A 20,775-nucleotide genomic window follows, 5' to 3' on the forward strand; every position below is an offset into this window, starting at 1 on the left:
CAAGTCGATCCCTTGTGCTAGAGACGGGTAGAGTTTCTGGGGAGTTCATTCTTGAACTTCATGCCATGTCTTTTGTGGGGAAGGAGAGGCGACAAACCCAGCCTCTTTCAGGACACAGAGATTGCTAGACACTTGAAATAGTTTAGGAGCATTCTGAGCCCAGTCTCTCCTCAAAGCAAGATTATAGGAACAAATTTCCAAAGGGGAAATAAACAAAATCAGCACTGTTCCCTCTGGACGCCTCCATTGAGTGCAGCGTGCACCTAAAGCAATATTTGCCATTGTGGGTCATATATGCAGCTCTATATGTGTTATGTGGGCTGCATCCACACAATATATATACTACCTGTATGGCCCTGAGGATGTCACATGAGCCGTAGCTGTGTGCTGATTGGGCTGCATGCAGCCCATGGACCGCAGGTTGCGAACCACTGACGTAGATGTTATATGGGTAGGGCTACGATTTTGTCACAGAAGTAGTGGATTCAGTGACTTCCAGAGACCTCCGTGACTTGAGCCTGCAGCACCTGGGAGCTGCAGGGTCGTCCCATCCCCCATGGTGGCTGGGAACTCCAGGGTCCTGAGCTCCCAGCCACCTTGATCAGGGAGCTCAGAGCCGCTGCGGCTGGCCAGGGCACCCCGGGAGCCAGGGGCCGGCGGGGTGCCCTGCAGTTGGGAGCCAGGGGCCAGCGGGTTGCCCTGCAGCTCCCAGCTGGGTCCCTAGGGGTGGTGTGGGGACCCTCAGCTCCCCATTTTGTCATGCATATTTTTAGTAAAAGTCATGGATAGGTCATGGGCTTCTGTGAATTTTTCTTTGCCTGTCTGTGATTTTTACTAAAAATATGAGAGACAAAATCTTAACCTTCGTTATGGGTCATAAGGCAAATTGAAGTAGTCTCTGAAGTACAGCAGGAGAAAATACTGCAAGTGGTAGCTAGAGCAAGAGCAGGCAACTGAGGCAAGGTCAGTAGCTGCTCTCAGTTGCCTCAGAACTATATGCATGACTCCCAAGCCAGGCCTATCTGGATTTAGATCTGTGTTTGGTTTCTGAGTCCTTCAGTTTGGGAGCGAATGGCTACCAATCGCTTTAGTTAAAATGAGGTCACTGGACATTGTCCACAGGAGGTATTCTAAGGCAAGAATCTCATGAACAGTTTTGTCCACTCTGAATCTCAAGCAACCTATGGAAATGCCAGGATGTGAATGAAACCATCCATGGTTTAATTCAGATCAGAGCAGCACAACCCTTTCCCCATCCTGTTTTCTAGCCTCATGCAGTCAGGAACAAACAGACCAGGGCATAAATTCCTTAAGGATGCTTATCTTTCCCATTTCACCATCACGTAGACAATTCTCCCCTCTTTCATGCAGATGGCAGATTTTTATTTTCTTAGCTTGTATTACCATTTGATTTGACAAATGGTCAAATCAGGGTCTCTTCCAGGATCATGCCATTATTAATATTGACTTTAAGGAAGACACAAATTCTGTTCTCTTCCTCGATAATTTTTCTGACCAGGACTCTGTACAGAGTCAGCTGCAAAAAAATACAGGGATATGTTTTCTAAGATACCTTGGATACATGATGAACGCAGTCATATGGTGCCAGGGAAGTTAATCATAGGATTGGGATGAGAATAAATACTATCAGATGCAAGGTTTCACCTCAGACCATTTTTAGCAGAAGATGAAGAACAAAGGAAGGGCATGCAGTATCACAGAAACAAAAATACATCTCTATAGGACATGCTGTTCTTATACACAGACATGCTTCAGCGATCAAGAGTTGATGAGAAACATCCAGTAATTCTTGTTCTCCTCCTCTGCATCACATCCACTGGCAGAGATCAAGGTCTCATTGGATAGTCTCCACTCTCTCAGATGAGTGTACTAAATCAGATTTTTTGAAGGGATCCACCCACTAGCAAACCAAGCAGAGCAATCTTCATTTGATGCTAGCTGGGGGTAATGGAGAGGGCTTTTTCAGTTCAATCCAGGGAATAGGTACCAGAAAAAGCAGAGCACAACACCAATGATCTGGGACACAATGATTCATGGAGGCCTCAGAACACTGTTCCTTCCATGGGTCACAGACTTGTTTGGGTTGCGACAGTGAAAGTATCTGATAGGTTTTTTATAAATAAACATGGGAAACATGATCGGATCAATCACATAGAAAAATCAACTTCTCCGGTCCTGGGCAGAGCAAAGTTTACTATCCCTGTGTGCACTGTCTATCAAAGGGGAGATGAACACCAAGGCTTACATGGCAGAAGTTTGATTAAAGTGGACCCTGCACCAAGAAATGTTCGTACTCATTGTAAGTTAGTGTAGTGGGTGGTGAGTCACCTGTTTGCATCTGGAAACAACAATAAAGCACCCTGTGGCCTTTCCGCATGTCGGGACTGGGATATAGATCAGAATTTACTTACAAAGCTGAGCAGTGCCTCTACTGTGTGCCTTCCCACCTTTTCCACTGCTCCCTAGAACCATACAAAAAATAGGAAGGAGTGAGTGGCAGTGAAACTGATGTCTTTCTGTCAGGCCTCGTTAACCTAGCATTAAGCCTTCCAATGTCTGGTTTTTGCAGTAGTAGACCTCCTCTGAGGGGGGGAAAAAAGCCCAATCCAGACAGGTTTAAAATGGATACATGAATGAAGTGAATTCATTCTCATGACCCTAAAAATCATTCAACAAATAGAACTTATTCTGCTGGTTGATGCAAAGTCTGTAATTTAACTACAATGTTAAACAAGTGAAATATAGCCTGGAATTCCTACGGGAGGGCCTTAGTGTCAGTGAATAAGTGTCCAAGTAAAAAGGTCATGTCTCTAGTATAATGTTATCAACATGCTCAGGAAAAGGGAATTTTGTACAAATCCCAGCATTAAGTACTTTTTTAAGGCAACAGTTGTTATTCTAGCTCTGTGAGGCCATAGAGCATGACTTTGGAACCTCATTCTGCTCCTTAGAGTGTTACCCAGATTGAGCCCCTGTAGGAGGTGTCCTTATACTTCCTGTCCATTAAAGTAAAGCTCCCAGTATCTGTAATCTCCAATCAGAGGAGCTTTGAAGTTGGTTAGGAGCTTTCTCAGTTGAGACCCACTATTGTATTTTTCATTCAGACAAGTGTAGTCCTCTCAGCTATGTCATACCATTCATTCCTAAAGTAAAGTCAAGAAATATTCTTCCTTCTCTTGAGTATCAAGTCCAAACTTCAGGAGCACTGACATTCTCAGGGCAGAGAAGTCGTATTTCCTGTATTGAGATCTGCTCGGTGGCCAAACGACCACTGATGCATAAATTCACTACAATTCTGCATACTGGTAAATCCAGTTATTAGTAAATGCTGTTTTTTTTAGCAGAAGTATTCTTCCATGTCTTAGTGCTCAGGGGAAGGAACACTACATTGGATGTCCATATTTAAGGGATGATCCGAGTTCCTCCACTGCTGTGAAAATCCCATTGTAATGGATCTGTTAACTTTCAAATGATGAAGTGTAGGAAAATATATCCGCTTACCTGAAAAATTCCTTTTTTTGAGTTTTAAGATCCACAGATCCAGCCCACCCTAGAGGCCAGTGGATTTTCCAGAATAGAGATGGAAATTGACATGTAGCTATTTGGTTTTGTTCCGTTAGGGAGAAAATTATCCTGGTTGTGGAAGTTGTCTCAACTGCAGGGAACATCAAGTTGTAGGGCAATCCCCTGCTGCCAGTGATAGACAGGCCTGGTTCTGCCCCTAAGCTGTGAGCAGGCTGCAGCAGCCACAGGAATAGGAAATTTTCAGGTAAGCACAGATAATAGAAAAGGCCATTTTTATCACCTGGATCACCCTTGTCCACAAGCATGTGAACAAGGGTGATCCAGTAGATATAGTGAAGGAGTGTGCCTGGGTGGGCCACACTGAGTGCCACACTTAGGGCAGACTGGAAGAAATAGGGCAGACAACCCCCCCCCCCCAAACTGGTGAGGGTTTTTCTATCATTAGATTACCAAGCCAGTAACAAAAGAGCTTCTGTGGTGCCACACTGGTTAACCAGAAGCCAAACACAGCCCCCTTTAGGCATTTCAGCCCTTGGTTCCCTTCACGACAAACAGGTTAATATAGTGAAGAGTTATTGAAAACCTAATTCGTTATATGTGAGGTTCTTACTAATCCCGAAGACTCAGACATTTACCCCAGGACAATATGTATTTCAGATATTACCCAAATATCACACTGTCAGCCAATCCTTAGTAAATTAACTAAAGATTTATTAATAAAAGAAGAGAGTTATTGGAATGGTTAAGGAATCTCATACATCGGGGTGGGCAAACTTTTTGGCCCGAGGGCCACATCTGGGCGGTGAAATTGCATGCAGGGCCATGAATGTAGGGCTGGGGCAGGGGGTTGGGGTATGGGAGGGGGTGTGCTGTGCAGGAAGGGACTCAGGGCAGGGAGTTGGGGTGCAGGAGGGGCTCAGGGAAGGGGGTTTGGGGTGCAGGCTCCAGCCCAGCGTCGCTTACCTGAAGCGGTACCAGGGTGGCAGCGGCATGCAATGGGGCTAAGACACTGCCCTCGCCTGCGGGTACCTGCCCCACAGCTCCCATTGGCCGTGGTTCCCCATTGCTGACCAATGGGAGCTGCGGGGGTGGTGCCTGCATGTGAGATCAGTGCACAAAGCCCTCTTTGCGCCCCCCCCCGCCCCCGGCTGCAGGGACGTGGTGTCGGTCGCTTCTGGGAGCAGCGCGGGGCCCGCAGTGCCAAGGAGGTGGCAATCCCGTGGACCGTAGTTTGCCTGCCCCGATATACATACTAGTGATTTTCAGTGTTCATAGATCAGGATTGTAGCAGTGATGTTATATCTGCTGGCTTGCAAAAGTCTCTTTGGAATTATCCCAATAGGTCAGAATCTAAAGGCAGCTTAGATGTAAAGTCTGTTAGATTTTTCCGTGGATTTTCCAGGGTATTCCAAATAGCTGTTTGGAGGATCTCAGTCCCACAGCTTAAACATTCCCTGTTTACAGTTTGGCAGACAAGAGATGCAGGATCAGGCCCGAGGTTTCACTTTTATAGCTCTCCAGCAGGCTGACAGCCTCCTCAGGGCTTTTCTCCTAGGAAGAATAGGCAATGCAGCTCATTTGTTAAACTTTGTTTTGAAGTTAATCTTCTGTTTCCTATGCATACACAGGTACACTAGTTACGCTCATTTACATAGTGCAATTAGCTGGTCCTCCATTATAACAAAGAGAGAGAAGCTGAAGATAATGTAGGTAATATACATTTCCTGCAGTGTCTGACATCTTTGATTTTAAGGTTAACTGAATACAGTCACGTATATAATGTAAGGTAATTAAGACATGAAAACGGACTTAGAATCTAAAAGCTAATTTGGTTACATTGATAAACTTCTGACAAGATATAGGTAAACACAGACAAATACCCTTGATGTCTGTTATGACAAATGAGTGGGTTAATGATTGCTGGTCTAGTACATCTCTTAGAAATTCACATACCAGTGAATTATCCTGATACAATTGTAATGCCTCCTGTTAAGTTGTTATGGGTCCTGCATAGGTTGGTTGGTCTGCCAGTGTCACAAGGGATAGGAGGGAAGGTCCTCTTTTCAATCAGTAACTGATTAGAAGGTAGGAAACACAGGGTGGGAATAAATGGTCAGTTTCACAGTGGAGATTGATAAATAGCTGGGTCCCTCAAGGAACTGTACAGGGACCTCTGATATTCAACATGTTCATAAATGATCTGGAAAAAGGGGTAAACAGTGAGCTGGCAAAATTTGCAGATGTTGCAAAATTACTGACGATAGTCCAAAGCTGGCTGCAAAGAGTTACAAAAGGATCTTACAAAACTGGGTGACCGGGCAACAAAATGGCAAATGAAATTCAATGTTGATATGCTCAAAGTAATGCATATTAGGAAAACATAATCCCAACTATACATATAAAATGATGAGGTTTAAATTAGCTATTACCATTCAAGAAAACTCTTGGAGTCATTGTGACTAGTTCTCGGAAAGCATCCATTCAGGGTGAAGCTGCAGTCAAAAAAGCTAAAAATGTTAGGAACCATTACGAAAGGGATGTATAATCAGACAGAAAATATTGTGATGCCACTATATAAATCCATGACATCCACACCTGGAATACTGTGTACAGTTCTGCTTGTTTCATCTCAAAAAGGATGTATTAGAATTGGAAAAGATACAGAAGAGGGCAACCGAAATGATTGGGGTTTGGAACAGCTTCTATGTGAGGAGAGGTTAAAAAGACTTTGTTCAGCTTAGGAAAGGGGGGATATGATAGGGTCTATAAAATCATGAGCGGTGTGGAGAAAGTGAATAGGGAAGTGTTGTTTACCCCTTCATGTAACACAAGAACCAGGGATCACTCAAAGAAACTAATAGGCAACAGGTTTAAAACTAACATAAGGAAGTACTACTTCACACAACACACAGTTAACCTGTAGTACTTGTTGCCAGGGGAAGTAATGCAGGCCAAATGTATAACTGGGTTCAAAAAAGAATTAGATAAGTTCATGGAGGATAGGTCCATCAATGGCTGTTGGCCAAGATGATCAGGAATGCAACCCCATGCTGTGGGTGTCCCTAAACCTCTGACTGACAGAAACTGGATGGGATGACAGGATAGATCATTCAATAATTGTCGCGTTCTGTTCATTCCCTTGATGCTGTCTGGCACTGGCCACTGCCAGTATGGCCATTTTTACGTTTGTGTTTAAGTGACAGGCAGGGCTGTTTCTAGTTGACTAACGTGTCCCGTCCACTGGGAAGAAAACACCACACCAGAGGACCAAATTACAATGCTATATTCCCCCCAGTTAGTTTGCAGTTAGATAATAGGTGAGGGTACTTAGATAATGTCAGGTAATTAATTTCTTCGAAAGTTAAAATATTTCTTTCATCTGCTACCTAGTGACCTTAAAATTATAACCAAGTTTAGCTAACTTTGAAACATACTGATACATATCCTGTCACGCAACAGGCTGTATCAAACAAACATCCAGTATGAACTAATGCAGTTTACTTTCTTGCTGCCTGCTGGACAAGCTAATGACTTGAAATTGTAAATCATATTAGTGATTAATTATTGAGTCTGACTTGAGCTGAAAATGAAAACTGTCGTGCCTCAGTTTCCTTTAAATGTCACGGGAACTGCAAAAATAAAAAAATGGATTTGCTTTCCCATCTTACTAAATTCTTTCTCTTGGTCCATTTGCCAGTTGCACATCGTTATGTACTTTTGGAAGAATGCATGTATTCAATATGTATACATGTTCTCTGAAAAACGAAGTGCATTGTACAGCTAGTGTTCAGTGACTGTTTCCAAAGAAATTGAGGTCAGAGGCCAATGTCATTTCTTGCCTCAGGTCAGCTTTTCTTTGGACAAGCCATCTCCTTTTTTTTTTTCTAGCCTGCTTGTAAATTAGTGATTTTTTTTCTCCCCCCAGGTTGGAGAATGTTCAGTATCCCTACCAACTCTACATTGCCCCTTCTACCAGTAGCACAGAGAGACCCAGCCCAAATGGCCCGGATAGACCTTTTCAGTGTCCAACCTGTGGGGTCCGATTCACCCGCATTCAGAACTTAAAACAGCACATGCTCATCCACTCAGGTAAGAAACTTCACTGTTTCCATGAATAAGTCGATCATGGATCCAGGATGCTTGCTGGTTTTACAGCATGCTTAGTATTGCAACTGTTTGTTTTTAAATGAACTGCTGTGTGCAAATTGACGTTTTTTGCTTCAATCTCTTTTTCAGAAGGGGGAGACTTTTTCTAAAAATTGGGATTAACCACTGTGTGTATACCTATTTTTCCCACATACAGTCTAGCAGTGTTGCACAATAATTAAACTTTGTATGGATGAAAACATTTATTAAAGTTAATGGAATAAAACATTCATACAGTAATGGGGTTCCTGCTTTTATGGAAAGGTTTGAGGCAAAACCAAGATGTTAAGCTATGTTGCTCAGGGGTGTGAATCATCCACACCCTGAGCAATGTAGTTATACTGCCCTAAGTGCTGGTGTAGACAGCACAATGTCAGCTAGAGAGCTTCTCCTGCCAACTCAGCTGCTGCTTCTTGCAGAGGTGGCATTATTAAGCCGAGGGGAGAGCTTTCTCCTATCAGCTTAGAGCGTCTTCACCAGAAGCGCGACAGCAGCACAGCTGCATCAGTACAGCTGCGCCCGTGCAAGTTTCTAGTGTAGACAAGCCCTGTGAAGCCAGTGCAGTACAATACTTGCAAAGGATTTTTTTATTATACCAATCTCAAGTGGTGTAGATTGGAGTTCATCCTTGGATGTCAGAATTGTCTGCTGTGTTGCTTGAAGAGACTCATAAATCCTAAGAAAGCTGTGACCAAAACCATTTTATCCAAAGTAGGTAGCTGAGATTAGTAGTTATGTCCTCCTGTGTCTCAGAAACTTCTGCAGGGATGGGTGAAGGGGAGCAATCAAAATGACTAATAAATTAAGTAGTTGCAATCAGTGTCATTTAGCAAGAGTTAAGTATCAGGTCTGCCTCTTTTGAATCAACCTTTCTCTCCAAACTTCTTTGCAGCCATTTTGTTTTCTTTCAGACAAGTGACCAAAGGATTCGCTGTTAATGAGGTTGTTATTGTTTGCCACCCAGAGATTTAACAGTTTAGGACGGGGGTGGGCAAACTTTTTGGGCCGAGGACCACATCTGGGTGGGGAAATTGTATGCAGGACAGGGAGTTGGGGTGTGGGAGGGGGTACAGTGTGCAGGAAGGGGCCCAGAGCAGAGGATTGGGGCAGAGGAGGGGTGCAATGTGCAGGAAGGGGCTCAGGGCAGGGGATTGGGGCAGAGGAGGGGTGCGGAGTGTACGAGGGGGCTCAGGGTAGGGAGTGGGGGGGCAGAAGGCCTTCGGGCTCCAGGGTGACAGTGGCGCGCGCCCGTGCCAGGGCAGGTTCCCTGCCCGCCTGCCCTGTCCCCGGCCCTGGGATGCTCCAGGAAGTGCTGCGTCCCCTGGGGGAGAGGGGACGAGGGCTCTGCGTGTGCTGCCCTTGCTGTGCCTCCAGGTACCTCCCCCGAAGCTCCCCGGCCAATGGGAGCTGAGGTGGGCAGTGCCTGGAGGCAAGAGCAATGCAGGGAGCCCTGTGCCGCCCCCCCCCCCCATCCGGGGGCCTCAGGGAAGTCTTGCTGGCCGCTTCTGGAGAGCAGCGCAGGGCCCACGGCACCATGGGGAGCAGTCCCGTGGGCCAGATCCAAAGGCCTGAGGGACCGGATCCGGCCCGTGGGCGGTAGTTTGCCCACCCGTTGTGTAGGCTTTGCTAGATCATCATTAACTGTGTCTTTGATAGTCCAGTGAATGCAGAGATACTTTTAACAGTTACAATGCAGGCCTCGAAGATGCCCCTTATAATTGAATACCACATGGAATTTGTGCCCATCATTCAGAATGGTTGATCCTTGCTGATGGTTTTTAAGAAATCAGATTATTCGTAATAGTTTTGATATTTTAAACATGTTTATGGCTGAAATACACAATAAGTTATAGAAAGTGTATATAGTAAGCAACTGTTGGTGGAGTTAACCACTATTTACCTAATAAAATGTTTAAATCTATACAAGTCATTTTGATATAAGAGAAATTGGATCCTTGCAATTGAACAGTAACACGTTTACTCTTGGTTTATATTTGACATGTCATCTTGCATAAATGCCATAAAATTTATGTGGGCAGAAGAATGACGATTCTCAAGGCACAAGTTTTTACTAGCAACTGTTATTGAGTCCAAAAATGATCCATTAATATCGTTTTTTGGCATTTGACATTTAACAAGACAACCTGCCTGTGAATATTTGGTTATTAAATTGTCCCAAGTAGGCTGCTAAAATTTTAAGATATCCACCAAGCATGCATGAAGTATTTCAGCCTGATCTGTCAGTGGGCAGATGTCAGTAAGACTTGCACGGGAAGTTGGCAGATATTTTTTACTAGCTGTTTTTGAGTTACTCGTGTGCAGAAACTTCCAATCTGTAAATGCCAGAAGTATTTTCTCTTAACTCAAACGGCTGAAGAGATTTGCCTCAAACTTTTCAAGAAAATAAATGCCTTTGAGCAGAGACCAAGCATGGAAAGTTTCAGCCCCAAAGGACAATATTTTAGAATGTTAGCATGTGAAAGCAAGTTTATAAAGAGACTCGGTTTAACCTTAACTGTAGTTTTCACTATGTTGGAAGCCACAATTAAAAGAGCTCACTTAAACATGAGGAAAGCAGAGGAATTGACAAGTAAAGTTAACAGCTTGGACTGAAACAACATCCTTAATTTAGACCATTTAACATTTTTTTTCTTTTGAACTGTAGTGTGAATAGAGGTCAGAGTTCCAGATTCTTGGCCTGAATTCTGTCAGACCATTTAATAGGACTTTTTGTGGTTTAACCTTTTGTATAGTATTAGTGTTGGTAGTGATGTGATTGTTTAGGGAGAGCGTGTTTCTCTCAAGCATAGGAATTCCATTGCAAATTAACTCCTGCTGTACCATGTAATATTTGTATTCACTTTGAAATGAGCATGGTGAGTAAATGATGAGAGAGTTGGTAACAAGGCTTCTAAATTGGTTGTAGGACAAAACTAAGGGCCAGATCGTCAGATGTGTTAGTGCAGCTTTGTGCTCCTTTGACTGTGCAAAGCTGCATTAAGGCTTACTTACCTGCAGGGCCGGCTTTAGGATGTGCGGGGCCTGATTCGAAAGAGCTGCCGCCGAAATGCCGCTGAAGATTCACGGGAATTGGCCTAAAGCCGGCCCTGCTTACCTGACCCCCAGAGGATCACCCCTATATGCAAGCATCCTCAGGTGGCATGGAGCTACTGTGTAGGCTACACCACAACTCTCTTGTCAGGCTCCTTGCATAAGCTAGGGTATCCCTATGCCCAGGCAGTCCCTTACTACCAGAACTCTCTTTGGGGCTATAGACAGCTGATGAAACTTTCTACTAAAAGCAATCTAAAGGTTGCTGTGTTGCACCAATCAGCCCAGCTCAAATTGATCCAAGATCAGGAGACAACAAAGGTGATTTATAGGTTCTGCTGCACCAAACACTCTGGCTGTAGCTCAGTATCTTTGCCTTGGTTTCTAATCCACTGAAGCCTTACAGCAGGTTAAGTTATATAATGAAGAAGGACTATATAAGGATCCACCGTATCTCTCTGTATAAGGATCTGGTCATTATAAAACTTCCTTGTCATCTGATTGAGAGAAATATCAGGTTTATGCTAATCACTTCTGTCATTTTAAAGATAACCTGTTTGTCTCCTTAATAAATCAGTACTTTACTATGACTGGTCACAGCTACTGTCCTGTTGAACAGAAATCGCCAAATGTGACCTCCAGTTGCACAAAGTAAATATTTCCCCCTCTTTTCCCACAGGCATTAAACCATTTCAGTGTGACCGTTGTGGGAAAAAGTTCACCCGAGCTTACTCGCTAAAGATGCATCGCCTGAAGCACGAAGGTAAACGCTGTTTCCGGTGCCAGATATGTAGTGCCACTTTCACTTCCTTCGGGGAATATAAACACCACATGCGGGTTTCCCGGCATATTATCCGCAAGCCTCGGATTTACGAGTGCAAAACATGTGGCGCCATGTTCACCAACTCTGGAAATTTAATCGTTCACCTGAGGAGTCTGAACCATGAAGCATCAGAGCTAGCAAACTACTTCCAGAGCAGGTGAGGTGCACAACAAAAACCTAACAGGGAAACTTGCTTTTTCTAAATCATCTCTTCCTGCTTTCAGGGCAGCCTGCTGTTCCTCTCATCAGGTTGCCAGCTAATTGCAGTCACGTTCATTCTTGCACTACTATCTGTAATCTCTGATCTGCTTTTTAGTGTGTATAAACTGTATAATAAGGCATTGAAAAATCCAGTAGTATGGAAAGATTGCTTCTTAGTGACTAGGCTACTTCTCTTTTCAATAGTATCTAAAAGCACGTTAATAGTGCTAAAAATAACATTATATACCACAGTCTGAGTTTTTATAAATTATTTGATGCCTGTATCTGAAAGAGTTTGGATTGTCTGTTTAGATGGGGGGTGCACTTACGACCTGATTTTATTAAAGTACTTTTTATTGAGGGGAGGATTTTATTACGAGGCTGCATGAATCCAGATGATCACATCTTGATTCTCATTTTTAGGTTTATTTTACTGCTAAATGATCAAATTTTAAAATTTCCAATTTGTTAATCACACAGGCCTACTGCACATTTCTTGTTAATCAGATAGTAAAGAATTGGCTTAACATACAAAAACATATCGCTAAAAGCTTGTCAGAGGCCTGTAAATGAGTCTTGAGGAGTCAAAGTAGCACAGTAATATCACACTGATATGGGATAAGTGTTTATAAACAAGAGATTTTTAAATAGAGGGATAAATAAATGAAAGTGAATGAGGGGGACTCTAGAGAGAGGGACTGTTAAATATTTAATCTCCTGAGAACAAGTTGCGTTTTAAAAAATAAAACAAAAGTTCCTTCATTCACAATAATGCAGATGTGTACATGTAAGTAGGCTGTTTGTTTTAAAAAGTATGAAGTAATCCTGTTGTAAGTTTATTCTTTGCATCATAGCAACTAAAATTCCCCAGCGATAATCTATCAGGTGTTTTCTAGATGTCATCTTTTTTTGTCTTATGAAAGGTTTCAACATTTTGTTTGGTGGTTAGTTCTACACCACTTGTATAAAGAATTCCAAAAGAACATAAATCAGGAAATGTTTGCTTGTCAGCTGTCTTTCCCTGAAAATATAGTTTAAAAGTACAAAGTTCAGTACCTTCTGGTGTGTGCAGTTCATTGAGGGTACCACTTGTGCCAGAGGTAGCATGAATATACCACGAGATGATGCGGTTGCTGTGGTAAGCACTCTTTTTTTGTTGTTGAATACATTAAAACACACTCCTTTTAGTGATTTCCTGGGCCTTATTTGATTTTTGAAAATACAGATTAACATGTTAGCATAGAGCATTTTCCCATTGTTCCCCGATTTGGATTTCCCCTAGATTTGGAAAAGTGCATCCTCTTCTGCAGAAAGAAAGGGTCATTGAATCTCATATCATTGTTCTAGGAAACTGCTCCCTTTTGAATGGACTACATGGAAAAACCAAAGAGTGCATATACTGGTTTTAGTCATGAATATGTCTGGTGCTGGATATTTGCAAAAAAAAAATGTTGATTTTGTATCATGCTCGCACAGAGTAAATCAGGAAATATTGGTAGTGTGTGTGAGACCTTTCCTCTGAGCATTTTCAGCCCCCAGTTTCTGAGAATAAGCTATATAGCTATTGTGACAAAAGAGCCAAGACTGGGTGGCTTGGGAGGAAATGAAATTCAGTCCGCTTCTTAGTACAGGGAAACCTGCCAAGAGTGACCACTGATGGGAGTTAGCAACAGTGGTCGCTTGTAAGAAGTGGTCTCTCTTTAAAGTTTGCACGCCAGATAGTGGTGGTGTTCCATGGCCTCTGCAAGTGAGTGACTATTCATGACAGGCAGTCTCTCGTCAGAGGCAGTCTCTAAGGCAGGTTTTACTGTAATAGGATAGATGTCAGCATAACAAAAAACATCACAGTTGGCATCCTTATTGATAGTTTAGCAGAGAGGCCAAAGATGGAATGGGCTACTGAAATTGAACTACCCTCTGCCATCTCAAATAGTCCTGTGTCATTGTTGAGGCACGTTGACGGGGCAACTTGAGGCAAGGCTTTCATTGCTGCTGCCTGGAGCTCTCAGTCCAACTTCTTTACCGTGGCTTGTTGGAGCAGTGGGTGTCATCTGCAGGTCTGTGCGCTGAGTCCTACACTGGCACACTTTTGTTATATCTTTGTCAGCCCTGCCTCTTTTGTTTCCTTTATCCTTTGTAATTCCCTTTGACTTTGGACCCCTCTCCTTTGAGAGGAAGGTTGTGTATGATTCTCTGGTAGTCCCTGCCCCTCTACAGAGGTTGAATAGACCTGAATTGACCTGCACTAAATTCAGTTTGTTCTTAAAAAAACAAAACTCCAGCGCTCTCTTTTTTGGCATGGAGGCATTCCGCACCAAGTGGCGATACTAACATCAACTCCCATCCTCAGGGGGCTCAAACCTAGATAATGAAGCTACCCCTGAGGAAATATGGCTGCATAAACCATGAAAAATTGATATCCCAGGTCTAGCTTCTCCAAACATGTCATTAAAACCTGAGTTATAACACTTAGTGAAGCACATCATTGTGAAGATTTTAGCTCTATGCTGTGTTAATAGTTTCTTTATTCCCTGCGCAATGCAGTAGTTAGCAGAGCTGTATCTGATGTTTCTTTGAAAGGTTAACATTCTCTTCTGTCCTTTGCTCCTCTTCTAGTGATTTCCTAGTCCCGGACTACTTAAACCAGGAGCAGGAAGAGACCCTCGGGCAATATGAGCTAGGAGAGCATGGGTTTGAAAGCAACTCCTCTGTCCACATGCCTGTCATTTCGCAGGTCTCGTCGACTCAGAATTGCGAAAGCACTTTCCCCTTGGGGTCTTTGGGTGGGTTGGCAGAGAAAGAAGACGACATGCCGGAGCAGCCAAAGACTAATGCCAGTGCCGAGGCAACCAGTGATGACCCTCCGAAATCAGAGCTGTCCTCTATTACTATTGAATAATTCATGGTTTGGTTTCTTTTTTGTTCTTTGGAAAGTGCCTGTGTTTGGTCCTGTACATTTTAATTTAATTTTTTTAAAACGAAAGGAGGGAGATTTCCCTTTTTACTTTGTAAGCTACACTTTAAACAGAAAACTGCAACAGATGTTACATTATTTTTCATGACTGAATGATCAGTTCTGTGAAAATGTTTGACTGAATGCACAGTAAGGTCCTGTCAGAGCATCATAGAAGCTGTGATGCACTTCTAAAGAAGAAGCAATCGACTGAAATCACTTCAACTTCCTTCTTCCACAATTAGAACAGCTCATTACATTTCTAATGCTTCTGCAGACCGTCTGGTAAAGGGAGAGAATCAGAAGACACTTTAAAAATGACCAGTACAAGCATGCATGCTCGCAAGTTAATTAATGAGCAGAGTTTTGACTAACTTTGAGTAGATGCGTTAATCCTCTTCTTAAAATATGGCATGTCCTATCTTTCTCCTTACTGTTTTTCAAACTGCTTACTATAACCCTTTTCTTGGAATTGTAAGCATTTCTGAAATTTAACAGTACCGCCCTTTTTAAAAATGTCTCTTTACCAAAAAATCTCTGAATCATTTCTGACAAACTGAGTGATGATGCCATGCCAGGTCCTCCCACTTCTGATATTCCACTCCTTTTAGAAACTGCTCGTTCAAATAACCGATCCTGATTTGCTTATATGGGGCGAGACATACAGTCAAGGAAAGTATAAATCCATGCAAGCCTGACAAATCTGTCATCACTGTATCTTTCTGTAAAGGAAACCACCTTTAAAAAAAGAAAACGTGTCCCAGACTAAAATTCTTAAACCTTGGCCAGACTGCTTGCAGTCCTAGTCACTTTCCCCTATCACATATATCACTAATATCCAAAAGCTGGCTAGAGAGAGTTTACAAAGAAAAAAACAAGTTCTTTTGTGCATTATTACACACTTTTGTGCTTATACATATGCATGTATGCTTTCTGGGGGTTTTATTAGTCTGTTTTGGACAAAACCACCAATTTATTCTTTTTAGAGGCCAAGTTTCTAACCCAGCAGAGGGTTGTTTATAAAAACCCTATATAACAATGTTATGTTGTTCCTGTTCCAAAACATTTTAAACCTTTGCCAAGTTAGTTTATTAAAGGCTGTTACTCCAGCTCCGTACACAGCTCAAACAAGCAATAAAGTGAAAGATCTGCAATTTCATTTTTTCCAGATTTAGAAAAGGCTGTAAATTTTGGGTATGGGATTTTCAGAGCAGCGATTCTCATTTTGTTGCAGGCAGTTTGGGCTATAGTAAAGCTTAGAAACTTAAATTAGGGATTGTATAAATTCTTTGGCTGCTGATTAAATTAACTCTGTTTGATACACAAACAGCTGTGTTCCACAATCCACAGCATGCTGAGAGTTTAAGTATTACCTGACCTTAGTATTCTAAGGGCATGTGTCAGACTCCCTTGGTTTTAGATATACTTGGGAAACTCATCTCCCTCTGTCACACACACATTGGATTGAAAGAGAAATATAGAGAAATGTTTTTTTTAAAGGGAGGAAGAGGAGGTGCAGAGCTCAGATGGCAAGACTGATTAGTGCGCAATGACTTCAGCAGTTCTAATGCATCTGTAGAACTAGGAAATATCTGCTGATAGCAAATCAGTGTAAAGCTTGTTGCACATTGGTAACATTTTAAAAGGCTTCAGTGGTAACATACTTACACATTTCTAGTGTTTCTTTCAACAAGTTTTCCCTACTCTGTGTTGATGTAAAAAAAAAAAAACATTAATAAGATTCCCAGTTTTTTCCAAATTACTGACGCTAAGTTTTTTGGTTTTTTTTCCCCTGTCTGTTCTGCAGAAAATGTCTCAGCTACAATTCATCTTATATGTCTATCTTGGTCTTTTGTAAAGGGCTTGGAGCAGAACAATTTTTCATTCAAAATACTGTACTATGAAATAGGCCAGTATCCATTGAAGGGACTGGATCAGATGACCAGTCCTCTTCCGCTTCTGATTTCTATAATTGAGAATCCAGTGAGACGGGACAGTGCCCGTTAAATATTTCTTCCCTCATCCCCCAGTAGTTCAGGATAAAAGAAGGATCTGATACTAAACCCTAATTCATGATCCTCTTTCTCTTTTACAGAAGCATAAGTCTTCCTTGTACATGACAATTTTTAGTCAGTCATAAGTTAAAAAGCACTTAGGTAGACACACAAACGCAGACTTTACAACTGGCCCACTGTGTATAATGCACAATGAATTAACACATCACACATGGATAGACTTATTCCTTCTGCCAAAAAAAAAAGATGGTTTTCACCCAGGACAAGATCTGTTGTAACACATAAGTTACTGATCATGCGATGTGCAAATGCAGAATACATACACCTAGAATAACTGGTTTTTAGATGACTTAAAAATTTTGTCGGAAGGTTAACTGCTGTCTGGAATGCTGTGGAGAACACATTAAAACTTGGTAGCTACACGGACTGTATTGTAGCTCTAATCTGTTCTTTGGTTGGTATTTGTACTTGTTTCCTGTGAATATATGTATCCCTTCTCCATAGAGAGGAGTCCAAATGAAATGTAAATCTTGTTTCCTTTCTCTTTTCCCTGTCTTTCTGGAAGTGCTCAGTTCTTGGGAGTACTAATGTCCCTCACAGGAGAGATTTAAAATGGTCTAACGTTTTACATCAAGCTCTATTGCTGGAGACCCAGGTTCTAAACTGAGATAAATGTCTAAGTAAACTGAAAGCCGCATGCCTTAGACTACGCTGGGGATTAAACCTGAAACATAGCTTCTTTAAAAGATGTTATCAGAGGAGTTTGATTCCTGGACTGCTTTTTCTAAAAATAGATACAAGGAGTTAAGTTATATTTTGGTTAAAAAGTATTTTGTTTAGATTTTCTTTCAAATAGAGGAGATTCAGTTTACTGAGGCAGTAGTACCCCTTGCAGCAACTGTTGAATTGACAAGTATTCTCCAAATGTATTCACAAAGTGGTTTGAGTGCATTTTCCTTTGCATAACCTTCTGGTGTACAGAGGACAATCTGTACATTAAGTGGAAAATCCTTCCTTCCCCCACCCACTTATGCGAGAAGTGGGCCCTGACTACCACAGAACATGGATGGTTCTGTTTGGCAGGGAGCAGGATTCAGAGACATGGATCTGCATTCCCTACATATTGTGTGGGACAGAGCCTCAAGGTGGAGGGGAGAGAGTCACCTCTGGCTCCCCCCGCCCCCACAGAGAGGGGAAGCAGGAGAAGCAGTTGCTTCAGCTGTGTGCTGGCCAATTTGGCCAAATAATAGTTTCCTTTTGATGCATGTGCACACAGCTCCCATTAATGTCAGTGGTGGGGATACATTCACATGGAGGAGATTAACCTTTCCCCCAGTACTAATTGGAATGTCAGATTTCTGCAACACAGTTTTATTCTCACAGGTTAAAATTTTTGTATCCCTGTTGGTTTGTCTTTCTCACTACAATTTGAGTTCAGTTGTCAGGCTAGTAAGTACTGTGGTCAAGTCTCTCATACTGAGAGTTTAGTTGACTAGATCTTTGAAAATGATTCTGGTTTTCACGAGGCTGAAAGGTGTGAACTTAAACTTTTAAAAAAAGTAATAGCTGCCAATGCAGTAAAATATATTTTATGAAACTATGGTCCCTAGGTCCCTTCTGGGATAAAATGTTATTGTTTTTAAGATACGGCTTTAAGTTTTTATATGTGGGCTTCAGTCACTTCTTGGTTGCTGGTTTTCCCCTCCAGTCCAAAGATTTTAGGGCATGAGAATTTTGCCATCCTCTTTTCAGGGCATACCCTGTAGCATTTTATATGCAATTTGGAGGGGTAGAGGCTTTGTGCACGCTGCCTGGATTGGCTGGCATAGGTAATATGCAGATGTAGGGAGCACCTTCTGTTCCTAGTTCATTGTGGGCAGAAAAAAGTACTGGTCTCCCCATCAAATATGGGATCGGACTATGCCTCAACCACATCAGTGGTCACCAGCAGAACATAGTTAGTGCAAAATATTCAGAGGGAATAAACCATAAAACGTGAACTTTAAAAAAAAACAAAACAATTATTAAAGCTCTGGGTTTTTATTAACTCAGTGTGTGCTACAACAGTAATTCAGTATCCTACAGGGCTCACCTACAGATCTGGTTGCACTAAAAAAATAAAAATTAAAAAAAAATCAGTTTCTGGGGCTGCCCTCCTGTGTGGAAACCACAGTCTTCCTGAGGGTTGATAAAGTCCCCAGAGGAGATTTCGACTTACCATTTTGTTTAGCTGATGCATGCTTTTGATATTCTGACTATAGCCCTGCCTACAAGAAAGTCCTCAATGGCTTCCTTGCCCTGCTGTTTCAGTGCCTTGACTGTCTGGGCACTGGCCTTTGATGGAACCCTTGAAGGGGAGCGGGGGTGGTAGAGCAGGAGGAAAAATGTGAATTAAATTATCATTGGGCTTCTTTGTGTGTTTTAGTAACAGTGCAACCCTTTTAACTGTGCCAGTCTCCAGTCACCAGCCGTATATCCAGTCGTCATCTCATACACAGTACAGCTTCTCTTGTTGACGCTGGTCACAGCTAGATTACTTGGCATGTTTATTGACTTAACAGAAATGTTTTTTGTTTTTGTTTTTAATGTATACGATGTTTAAATACACTTCACATTTTATATAATACTATCTGGCTATTAGTATTTTTCAGGAACCATAGTTCTTGGTGGCTATATATATTTTTGTGACTTTTTTGTAAACTAAGTGCCGTTTCAACGTTACAATCATTTTTAGAGTTCTTGTAATCAATGTGAATATCATGTTTTTTCAAATCTGTTCTGAGCCTGTAGTGTATGCTTTGTGATCATACGTGTAATGTATATATTCTGTATAGTTACATTGTACTGAAATACTAGCTTGTTTGATATAAGAAAAGTATGTATTGGGTACTTTTTTGCTAGCCTGATTGTTTAATCTTTAAAAAAAAAATGTTTTAAAATACAAAAAAAAATAAAAATCTCCAAACTGGTCCCCTTATAGGTCAAAATTAAGGGGCGGGGAGGAGGAAAACCTAGTTTTGAGTGTCTTTGGATAGAAACATGAAGCTAAGATTTTTCATTAAAATATTAATGTTTTATGGAGTATATACTTGCTTTGTGTCGTTACTTTATGTACGCCTAAGAGTACGGACAATAGACTCAATTCAGCTCGGCTATAAGCAGATGCAACTCTCAGTGGGATTTCAGCCTTTTATATTAGGGCTGACTTTGGTCTGAAGTAGTTAAATAGGGTGCTAAACGACTGTTTTCAGCATCCTGTTCAGAAGGAAGGTAGCTTTAAACGAAGTGAGTGACCTCAGAGACTGCCTGAGTAAGGAGTATTATAAAAAAGTACCTGACATCATTTGACTTTCATCTATGTGTGTACGATCCTTGCTATTCTTTTGCCATTTGTTCTGCGGGGAAGGCTTCCTTCTGAATGTGGTTTTCCTGGTGGAACATCACTGGAAACAGGCCTGTTCTCAATAGAACAACGTTTAAAATGTCAGTTGATGGGAGTCTTTGCAATTGCAGCTATGAGCTTTAGTTTGACCATGGGACAAGCCCAGAGGAAGGGGGCTTAAGCTATGCCATCTCTGTCTCTCCTTATAGTTAAACTAGGCCTGCTCTGACAAGTCCACCTGTCCCTGGCTGTGCTTGAACACTTGCCTCTCCACATGGCTAGGGAACTGGTGTCAAGACACATGACTTCTGGAATAGCTTGATTGAAATGTTTAAAACTCTACCCAGCCACCTGCATATTTGCCATTCCTGCCATGGTCTGATGTGACTGCCAAATTTGAGCATGCTTGCAGTCCAATCCTTGCTGTATTCAGCATCTGAAATTGGGATTAGAAAACTAAATGGAAAAGCCAGTGAGATTCCAGAGTACAAGGTAAGCATCCATGATGAGCTTTGGAGGGGTAAGTTAGAACAGCTTGGGTTTTTACGTATTTCGTGCCCTTACTTTCCCTTTTGAAAACTTTGCCTCGTGACTGGTGTATGGTGTGGGAATCATAATGCATTTTGTTTGGGGAATAGCGGGGTTCTGGTAAAAGTGT

The 20,775-nt window shown here is 42.0% G+C and overlaps 1 protein-coding gene across 3 annotated transcripts in view; it reads left to right on the forward strand.

Annotated features, from left to right (window-relative positions):
* Positions 1–20,775, forward strand: part of ZBTB44 (zinc finger and BTB domain containing 44) — a 65,739-nt gene that overhangs the window by 39,477 nt on the left and 5,487 nt on the right. Inside the window, exons 4-6 of one of the 3 annotated variants that reach the window (XM_044997196.1) lie at positions 7,472–7,635; positions 11,423–11,723; positions 14,384–19,819. In XM_044997196.1, the coding sequence (XP_044853131.1) occupies positions 7,472–7,635; positions 11,423–11,723; positions 14,384–14,666 (748 nt within the window). In that variant the 3' untranslated portion in view covers positions 14,667–19,819. Of the gene's footprint in view, positions 1–7,471; positions 7,636–11,422; positions 11,724–14,383; positions 19,820–20,775 lie in introns of those variants that run through there. The other 2 variants (XM_044997198.1, XM_044997197.1) reach the window with 2 other exon arrangements.

The sequence above is a fragment of the Mauremys mutica genome, chromosome 22 (genome assembly GCF_020497125.1).
Source record: "Mauremys mutica isolate MM-2020 ecotype Southern chromosome 22, ASM2049712v1, whole genome shotgun sequence".
Classification (NCBI taxonomy): Eukaryota; Metazoa; Chordata; order Testudines; family Geoemydidae; genus Mauremys; species Mauremys mutica.